The sequence below is a fragment of the Brachyhypopomus gauderio genome, chromosome 14 (genome assembly GCF_052324685.1).
Source record: "Brachyhypopomus gauderio isolate BG-103 chromosome 14, BGAUD_0.2, whole genome shotgun sequence".
Classification (NCBI taxonomy): Eukaryota; Metazoa; Chordata; class Actinopteri; order Gymnotiformes; family Hypopomidae; genus Brachyhypopomus; species Brachyhypopomus gauderio.
The window spans coordinates 23,269,908-23,280,450 of NC_135224.1; the positions used below are offsets into that span (position 1 = coordinate 23,269,908).

The 10,543-nt window shown below is 44.3% G+C and overlaps 1 protein-coding gene across 1 annotated transcript in view; it reads left to right on the top strand.

Annotated features, from left to right (window-relative positions):
• The window catches only part of LOC143474809 (plexin domain-containing protein 2-like), a 118,136-nt gene that overhangs the window by 98,690 nt on the left and 8,903 nt on the right, over window positions 1-10,543 (top strand). The window contains exons 10-12 of the mRNA XM_076972423.1: window positions 5,004-5,064; window positions 5,206-5,350; window positions 9,399-9,437. Coding sequence (XP_076828538.1) covers window positions 5,004-5,064; window positions 5,206-5,350; window positions 9,399-9,437 — 245 coding nt within the window. The remainder of the gene's footprint in view (window positions 1-5,003; window positions 5,065-5,205; window positions 5,351-9,398; window positions 9,438-10,543) is intronic.

Consider the following 10,543-nt stretch of genomic DNA (forward strand, 5'->3'; position numbering starts at 1 on the left):
TTCCCCTTTTCCATCTTCTCTCCTCCCATCTTCACTCCTCCCTTCTCCTCCCATTCTCTCTCCTCCCTCTCTCCTCTCCTCCCTCTCCCCTCTCCTCCCTCTCTTCTCTCCTCCCCTCTCCTCTCCTCCCATCTTCTCTCCTCCCTTCTCCTCCCATTCCCTCTCCTCCCTCTCTCCTCTCCTCCCTCTCCCCTCTCCTCCCTCTCTTCTCTCCTCCCCTCTCCTCTCCTCCCTCTCCCCTCTCCTCCCTCTCTTCTCTCCTCCCTCTCTCCTCTCCTCCTTCTCTCCTCTCCTCCCCTCCCCTCTCCCCTCTCATCCATTTCCTTTAGCACACTGAGCGATAGCATGAAATTGTGGGGGTGGGGTTCATATCAGAAACACTGAAAGCCCTTTTTATGAGAACTTACTGGGAATCATCATAGCAGCCAGTCTCTGTTCTGACAGTGCCTCATTCCTCTGTCATGCTTTTATTAGTTCTTTTATTAATTCTCTCGCTTCACTTTCTGTGTCAATGCAAGCTAAAAAATCTGATCTTTGATCGAAAGCGAGATTTTCTACAATACTGTCTAAGGTCTCAGAATGGAGAAAGGACAGGCTGTAGCAACGTACTGGCATTTCAATAAGTAATTGAATCCATTAATTAATGCAGAACACTTTTGTTAGTAGAGTTTAATCACAATCAAACCTCCACTGTAATTCAGAGACTAAAATAAACCTGTGTTCCTACATAACAAAACCAGAAGTTGATGTTTCATAGCATTGCTTGTTTGCTATGGCACATAATTCTTGTACATTAAATATGTGTTCAGCTTCAGAAGGTCATTGTAACCCACATAAATAAGATAAGCAGGAAGCATATCTGAACATCGTGAAACCGCTTGGCTGACGTCAGCGTTGCAGTCAGAGACCGTGAGTGAATGATCATGGGGTGGAGACTCCTGCATGCAACTCCTTTGTTTATAAAAGGGAAGAAGTGCCAGCCTCTCTCTATCCGTCCCGATGATCTGTCTCTCTATTCCTCCCGATGACCTTCCTGTCTGTCTCTCTCTCTTTTCTGCCTTCATCTTCCTGACCTCCTTCTCATTTGTAGTCAACCCTAATCACTTTACTTTCGTACGTGTTTTGCCGATGTCTCTAACTTTATCATCATCTGCACTTTACCTCCAACATATCACACCTCTGCTGACCAACTTACTATTAACCAGAGCCTCCCAATGTCTTAACAACTGCTTATAAACAAGTTCGACTGAACGCATTTGTGCTGCAGTACTTCTGACTCTGGTGATGGGACCCTCAGAGTAATTACACTGTAGCTTAGTCTGCCTGAGCAGGACGCTGATTAAATACACACTTCGTGTTGAGAGCAACCAGGCCGTGAGGTGGACTCTCGTCCTACTGGCTGTGCTGTGCTGAGGAGGTCTGTGGGTGGAGCAGGTTACAACGCAGTTGCCACCAACTTTTATGTTGACTATACTAGGTGAAATTTAAAGCAAGCACGTCACAAATTAAAGTGAGACTTTATGCCAAAGGCTGTGTGTGTGTGTGTGTGTGTGTGTGTGTGTGTGTGTGCGCGCGCGTGTGTGTGTGTGTGCATGCATGTGCGTGTGTGTCTGTGTGTGGGTGTGGGTGGGTGACCAGGTCCATGTGTATGTTATAATGATGTGTGCCAAGTTTCTGGGCCAAGTTCCTGTGTAAAAACTTTATCTAATAATATGACCAAGTGCTTCCCAGGGGGTTTACAATGACTGATTCCTCTGTAACACTTTCTGTCAGGTTGCTTCTGTGCATATCTCTCTCTCTCTCTCTCTCTCTCTCTCTCTCTCTCTCTCTCTCTCTCTCTCTCTCTCTCTCTCTCTCTCTCTCTCTCTCTCTCTCTTTCACACACACACACACACACATACATTCACATGCAGCCTTTGTGTGTACTGCTGTCAGAAGGACAATCAAACGTGACGGTGCTGACGTTTAATCAGAGCAGGCAGCAGAGGGCTGATTGGGCATCTGCAGTCATGCATGGACACCAAACTGTCATTGCCGTCACACCAGCTGTAGTACAGCGCTGAGGTAGCTCTGGGAAATCAGACAGGTACAAAAAAGGTATTATAGTCATTTAATGGAGTCACTCAGCCACAGGCTAATTAAAATGAAATAAATAAATATGCTAACCATTATTTGGAGCTTAATAATAAAAACATTTTGTGATCCGAATGTGACCGATGAGCTTTTTGTGATAGGATTTGAGCATCATACCCCAGTGGAAACCTAGATCAAGCATTAAACCCCTGGCCCCATGGCTACTGGGAACGACCCAGGCCGTTAAATTTGCATGCATTACTATGCATATTACACAGCATGAACCAATCATGCTTAGGCATTTAGGTGCACAGCTGAGTGGGGTGCAGTCAGGCCTCAACACTCCAGCTGACGGACAGCTTGGATTTCCTCGTTCTCGGCTGAAAACACAAGCCGAGCCAAAATAACTCTCCTCACTGACTCAACAAGGGGTTTGACTTGTGTTGTTCCTGTGTCTCTCCTGTGTATGTAAACAGAAGGGATTAGTGGTGACTACAGGCAGTAAGACCTGGCTAGTGCACCACTGACAAACTTAAAAAGTAGAAAAATATCAGCATGGTGCAGGCTGACACTTCTAACCCAGCCCAGCAGGCCAGCGTAAGGATATAACCAGTACGATAACAGACTGGCTTCAGTGCCTGGACGGCGGTGTGCAAATATACCCGTGCACACTCTTGTAACGTGCAGAGTTGTTGAGTAAATCTCCTGTAGTGTGTCGGGGCGTGAGGTTGCGTCCCTCTTCCAACCCCAAGAGAAAGAGAGAGAGCATGTGTCTCACGGAGGGATAAATGGGGGATTGGGAGTTTGTGTGGGGACTGGCAGAGACAGGGAGGTATGAAAAGTAATGACTGGATCAGGGAGGCCATTACAAGGCCTAACGTGCTCACGGAGAGTGGTAGAGAGAAATGGTGGTAGATAGAAAGAGGGGCGAGGGAGTGGTAGAGAGAGAAGAGGAGAATGAATGGTAGAGAGAGGAGAGAGTGGTAGAGCGAGGAAGAGAGTGGTAGAGAGAGAAAAGCAGAGAGATGTTCTCAGTTCTATACTCCTGCTGTCATTCCCCCTGCTGTATGAAGTGCAGACTTGTCATGCAGTGACTTCTGTGGTTCTGTGTTGAAATCTGGACACTGTCCCACACGGAGCCTCGAGCAGGGAGCAGGGTTCCTTTCCGGAGCTTTCCGGATTTGTGTTCAGGTGCTGAGTTCAAGACTACGCAGAGTTACATTAATATTTAATCGGTTTTAAAGCATGTGTAAGGTCTGGACTAATTCTGATAAAACAGTTGCAACCTTCCAACGCTCAAAAAGAAACAGTCAACAGAACATGCTAAACAGAAAACACACACACACGACTCCATGTGTCTGAAGTGCTATGGCCAAATTTATTTCCCTCTACAGTTTTACTCTGGTGCAGGTTCAAATCTGAATCAGCAAATCCTTCTGGAAAATTATGTCTTCTTTCAGCTTAATTTTTTAATTCAACTTGATTTCAACATTATATCCTAAATGAAGAGAACCAGTTCTCAATGGGCTCTGTGTTCTCCCCCCATACCAGACTCAATAGTTTTGTCTGTTTAGATAGATAGATAGATAGATAGATAGATAGATAGATAGATAGATAGATAGATAGATAGGTACTTTGCTAGTACCAGGTTGGACCCCATTTTGCCTTCAGAACTGCTTTAATTCTTTGTGGCATAGATTCAACAAGGTACTGGAAACATTCCTCAGAGAGTCTGGTCCATGTTGACATGATAGCATCACACAGTTGCTGCAGATTTGTCAGCTGCACATCCATGATGTGAATCTCCCGTTCCACCACATCCCAAAGGTGTTCTATTGGACTGAGATCTGGTGACTGTGAAGGCCATTCGAGTACAGTGAACTCAGTGTCGTGTTCAAGAAACCAGTCTGAGATCATTCATGCTTTATGACATGGTGCATTATCCTGCTGGAAGTAGCCATCAGAAGATGGAACACTGGTCATAAAGGGATGGACATGGTCAGCAACAATACTCAGGTAGGCTGTGGCGTTGACACGATGCTCAACTGGTATTAATGGGCCCAAAGTGTGCCAGGAAAATATCCCCCACACCATTGCACCACCACCACCAGGATGAACTGTTGATACAAGGCAGGATGGATCCATGCTTTCATGTTGTTGATGCCAAATTCTGACCCTACCATCCGAATGTCACAGCAGAAATCAAGACTCATCAAATCAGGGAAAGTTTTTCCAATATTTGATTGTCTAATTTTGGTGAATCTGTGCGAATTGTAGCCTCAGTTTTCTGTTCTTAGCTGACAGGAGAGGCACCTGTGTGGTCTTCTGCTGCTGTAGACCATCCACCTCAAAGTTAGATGTATTGTGTGTTCAGAGATGCTCTTCTGCATACATCGGTTGTAACGACTGGTTATTAGAGTTACTGTTGCCATTCTATCAGCTCGAACTAGTCTTGACGTACTCCTCTGGCATCAACAAGACATTTGCACCCACAGAACTGCTGCTCACTGGATATTTTCTCTTCTTCGGACCATTCTCTGTAAACCCAAGAGATGGTTGAGCATGAAAATTCCAGTAGCTCGACAGTTTTTTAAATACTCAGACCTGTCCGTCTGGCACCAACAACCACGCTCAAATCACCTTTCTTCTCCATTCTGATGCACGGTTTGAACTGCAGCAGATCATGTTACACTGAGTTACTGCCATGTGATTGTCTGATTCGACATTTGCTTTAATGAGCAGTTGGACAGGTGTACTTAATAACCTGGCCGGTGAGTGTAGATAGATAGATAGATAAATAGCAAGTCAGTCAGTCACTGGATACTGTCTACTGGTTAATGTGACTGTGTAGCATCTTACCATGATGCGTTAATTTAATGTGTTGGTAATGGATTCCTCAACAGTGATGCTAATTATCCGTCTTATTTCAGATGTTCCAGTGGCTTTGACCGCCATCGGCAGGACTGGGTGGATAACAGCTGCCCAGATGAGGTGTGTGTGTGTGTGTGTGTGTGTGTGTGTGTGTGTGTGTGTGTGTGTGTGTGTGTGCGCACGCACGCGCACGCGCGTGTGTGTGTTCCTTCGCATGCGTATTTGTGCTAAAACATGGTTGTCTTCTGTTTACTCTTTCAGACAAAAGATAACACCTGTGACATCATCAACACCACCCAGTTGCCACCCTCCACCACAGCATCAGCAACAACAGGAAACAGATCAGCTACTGCGGCTGACTCCACCCGGGCTACATCGCCTCCACCCACCAGCCAGCCTACGGAAGGTAAAGGCTCAACTCACACTGTCTTCGCTTCTCACCGAAGGCTCCAGTGCCACGACACACAGGCGCTCGACTTGTGGTCATTTGGTCACGCGAGGCTTGGCACAGTGAAAAGGCATATCAGTGGTAATTACAGCAAGGTTGAGTTTTTTGTTTTGGTGACCGTAAACCTAACCCAGATACATCTAGACTTGGTGCAACTGTGAAAATAATGAGCAGTCACCCTCAGAAACAATATAGAAATAATATCCTACCATTCTTTATGTATTTATTTGTTGTTCCACCCTCACCTGATGCATGTAAGGAGGGGGGGGGGGGGGGGGGGCAGGGAGGTGTCACAGTGCTGACAGGTTTTCAGAGATGATCTTGGAGTTTTCCACAGGTGATCAAAGACACAGCTGTGCTGTTCTGAGAACTGTGATTTCTGGAGGTGTGACATGATTGGATGACATGATTCTGCATCATCTCTCTCTCACACATATGGTCTGCCTGTCTGTAGTGCTTTCGCTATTGCAATTTCTCTCTTCTGCTCATGTTAAAAAGAGTTCGGTGTGGTCATCGGACTTGGTCATCCACAGCCAGATGTTTTTTTTACATTTTTAATCAAATGTTCAAATAGAATTATTAAATGTTGTTACTTGTTTTTGCTCAATGACTGTAAATGAGGAAAAGAAAGTTTACACCAGTGGGGAACCGTCAGGGCCCTCTACGCCCTCTCAGAGGGCCTAAAATATTCTTAAAACATAAATATATATCATATAATTTATCCAATTTTATTTTATCTACTTACAGTTTGACAATCGACATCTAAACAATTACAAAAATATAAGCAAATAAATTAATCACCCGTGTCTATTCAATCTGTGTTGGAAGGTGAGGGGTTAAGTGGAAGCCTGTGAGCCTGTGTCTCCCCCTATCAGCACTGTGATGCCCGCTGTTCGTTTACAGAGGGCCTGGCAGTAATAATTCAGCGCAATGCCAGTTTCAAATGACAGTAAAATTGACCAATCATATCTTCCCTCTTAGTGGGCGTGCTTAACTGTATGATAATTTCTGTCATTAGCGTACCACCGCTAGCTAGTTTCGATTCATTCCTTTGATGCAGTCGTGCGCGTTGTTTACATATTCCGCTAACGAGGAACACGGAGCTGTGAACCTTATTTTGCTTGGAACCTTATTTTGCTTAAGAAGTTATCTAGTACATATGTTATTGTTTATTTTAAAGCTGTACTGTCGTCTCAATTTAATTTTTTTTATTGCAGTTAATTAGGAGAGGAAACAATTTTTTTTGAGGGGGGCCAGGTATAATGGTCACAGTTCGCTACTGGTTTACACTGATGTTTTTGTATAATGTAGTCAAGTGTGGGTAACCTTTGAACACCTTTCCATGTTATGTCCCTTTGACACTGTTAGAGGACTAAGAGAAGTCCTTTTAACACACTTTAATTCATGTCCATTTAACACACATTAACGCATGTCCCTTTAACACCCTTCAATGTTTATCCCTTTAACACTCTTTAAAGTTTATCCCTTTCAGACCCTTTAATATTTTATCCCTTTAACACTCTAATGTTGATCCCTTTATCCCTTTAACAGATGCCTTTAGTATATGTCCCTTTAACACCTTTTAGTGTATGTCCCTTTAACACCTTTTAGGGCGTACTCACACTAGGCACGGTTTGCTGGATCCGTGCTGGGGCCCGGTTATCCCCCCTCCCCACTCCCCCTCTGGCCTGCACTCACACTGGCTTCAGCAACCCGGCCCGAGCACGCTTACGTCATCACAACGCCGCTTTATTTGGAAAAAAAGCGCGCTCGCACAACACTATAGAGTTCACGATTCTCTTTTATTGTATTTTTGGAGTGCAGAAACACGGTGCAAGCACAGATTTATCGATAATTTAACACAACGATTGTCTGCTAATCACTTTGCCGCTATGACTGTTTAACGTGAGCGTCGCATCACTGATGTCATGTTTGAGTTCCAGCGAAATGAACCAATCAGACGAGGCACCAAGCGGGCCCGGGCACGGATAGCGCTCACACTATAAGCGAACCGTGCCCGAGTCCACATGAATCGTGCCCTGGCCCACCTCTTCAAAGCGGGCCCGAGCACGGTTAACTGATCCGGGCCCGGGCACGGTTGGAGCGCTCACACTAGCCAAACGAACCGTGCTTCGGCAGGCAACCGTGCCCGGGCCCGGATCGCAGAGCCTAGTGTGAGTACGCCCTTAGTGTATGTCCCTTTAAAACCTTTTAGTGTATGTCCCTTTAACACCTTTTAGTGTATGTCCCTTTAACACCTTTTAGTGTATGTCCCTTTAAAACCTTTTAGTGTATGTCCCTTTAACAATTTTAGTGTGTGTCCCTTTAACACCTTTTAGTGTATGTCCCTTTAAAACCTTTTAGTGTATGTCCCTTTTACTGCATATGTCTGATGGGGTGAACAAGGCATTAAATGAAAATTACTTTTTGAAAAGTAGGCCTGCTAATTCACTGTGAGAAAATGTTTATGTATCTGTTTATCAATTTCTCTCTATCTTTCTTCTTTATGACAGGATTACATTGATTGGCAGATGGTATCTACTAAATATGAGCTAAGCTGTTTCAATACACAAGCTAATAACAACATTTTTCAGGATACCACTGGCTTTCGACTGTATCTTTATACTAAGGCTATGAGCTGTTTCTGCTTTTCAAGTCAGGAAGAAGTATCTGTGCTGATTAAACAACGCAGGCTAATCTTTGAATCAATCTAAACCATTAAGTCAATTAAGCACCCAATTAATAATCTGAACCTTTAATGAATACTCAGTACTCAGTAAACCCAGATGGCAGGCTAGATGTGTCCCTCCTTCACACGTGCTTCGCTTCACTTGTCTTGTTTTGCATATTCTCAGCCCAGTCTTTACTCCAGCCTCATGAAACATAACTGGTTAGACAGTATTCCTAAATTCCCAATCTCACACTGGTTCATAATCCTGCTGAATCCTGAATTCTGAATGCTGAATGCTGCTGAGGATGAATGTACTCTGATTGCTGAGTAGCACCAAGCTCATGAAACCTTGTGAATCTATGTTCATCTTATGTGGAAAAAAGGCTAAAAAAAGAGACATACACCCATGAGCCAGGTCACACACACACACACACACACACACACACACACACACACACACACACACACAAAATCACTAGACTCAGAGTGCTGCAAGATCAAAAGCAATAAAAGATCAAGGTCAGGTTAAACTGGAAAGCTATTTAAATGATCAAAGGTATCGCTCACGTGTTCCCTTGCCTGTCTTTCTATCCATTATTCCCTCTCTCCCTCTTTCTCCCTCTTTCTCTCTCTCTCTCCCTCTCTTACCTCTCTTTTCTTTATCTCTTGCTCTTACTCCTGTCTTTTCCCCAATTGAAGATCTATTCTATCCATTCTTTTTATAGTTTAAATAGTTTAAATATTTTAATCTCTCAATTCACAAACTCTGAGCCCCTCCCTAACTTTAATACTACACAGACACACACACACACACACACACACACACACACCCACACACACACACACACACACACACACACACACACACACACACACACACACACACACACACACACACACATCAAAGTAAATTTCCCACATTATGTTAATGATTTGCTCTTGTAGAATGCCTAAACGAGTTGTTAGAAGTTGGTGATTATCGAATGCTGAAATGAAGGAAATATGAAATAAGTACATTTCACTCAAGGATTATTAATTTCAATTTCATGGCTGGCCTGTTGAAGTATTGCTTTGTGGGGTAGAACTTGTGGCAATGATCATCTCTATAAAATATCAGGTGTGTGTGACGTCTGGGACGGTCGGGACGTCTGGGACGGTCGGGACACCGTGACAGTGTGTGCATGCGTGTGTCTGTTATGGGGGGGTTGTGTGAGTTTATGTGCGGAGGGTTAGACCTAACATTCTCCTTCATGCATTCTTTTATTTAATGGATGAAATAATTTTTCCATGTTGTAACATGTTTTCTCTGTCTTTGCTCTTTTTCGTCTTTTGCAGATGACACCAAGATTGCCCTTCACCTTAAGGACAGTGGAGGTACGGTCTCAACATCTGTGCGTTATGTACATAGTCTCTCTCTGTGTGTGTGTGTGTGTGTGTGTGTGTGTGTGTGTGTGTGTGTGTGTGAAAGAGAGAGAGAGAGAGAGAGAGAGAGAGAGTCATTAGTTCACACTAGAACTACAAATGTGGTGGGAAATGTCATTTTAGGTGTGGACGAATGGGCAAAAAGTATGAAAACGTTATTGTGGACTATGCTGGGGGTGGTTGTATCTTTTCTCCATCTATTGCTTAGGCGTTAAGCCAGTTTGTTTTCTGAAGCTGTGGAGCTCTGCGGACATTCTTTACTCACACTCTCCTTCACCCACTACTCTCTCTCTTTTCTATTTTTCCTCTCTCATTCTGCAACTCCTTATCCCTCCCCCTCTCTCCCTCACTCCCCATGCCTCTCTACCTACTCTCTCCATCTCTTTCTCCCTCTCTCTCTCTGAATCTCTCCCTCTGATTCTCTCCCTCTCTCTCTTTCCCTCCCTCCCTCTCTCTCTCTCTCTCTCTTACACACTCCCTGTTTCCCCTCCTTCTTTGTCCTCTTTGCCTTTCCAGAGTTTTGCTCACTGAGATCAGGGCTCATGTGGTTTTGATTTGGACCTCTCTTCATTTTTCACAGTATGTGGAACCAGCAGCCTAGAAACCATCAGAATTTTTTTTATCATTTAAGCCAAACACCGTGCAGCCCTGCCAGAACAACCAGTTGTTTCCGTCTCCTTCTCTACTAACCCAGATAAGCCAACACATAATGTCAGTTCGCCTGTCAGAAAGCTGCTTGTATAGTCAGTACTCATCTCAGTGCTCATCTCAGTGCTCATCTCAGTGCTCATCTCAGTGCTCATCTCAGTACTCATCTCAATACTCATCTCGGTACTCATCTCGGTACTCATCTCAGTGCTCATCTCAGTGCTCATCTCAGTGCTCATCTCAGTGCTCATCTCAATACTCATCTCGGTACTCATCTCAGTGCTCATCTCAGTGCTCATCTCGGTGCTCATCTCAATACTCATCTCGGTACTCATCTCGGTACTCATCTCGGTACTCATCTCAGTGCTCATCTCAGTGCTCATCTCAGTGCTCATCTCAATACTCATCTC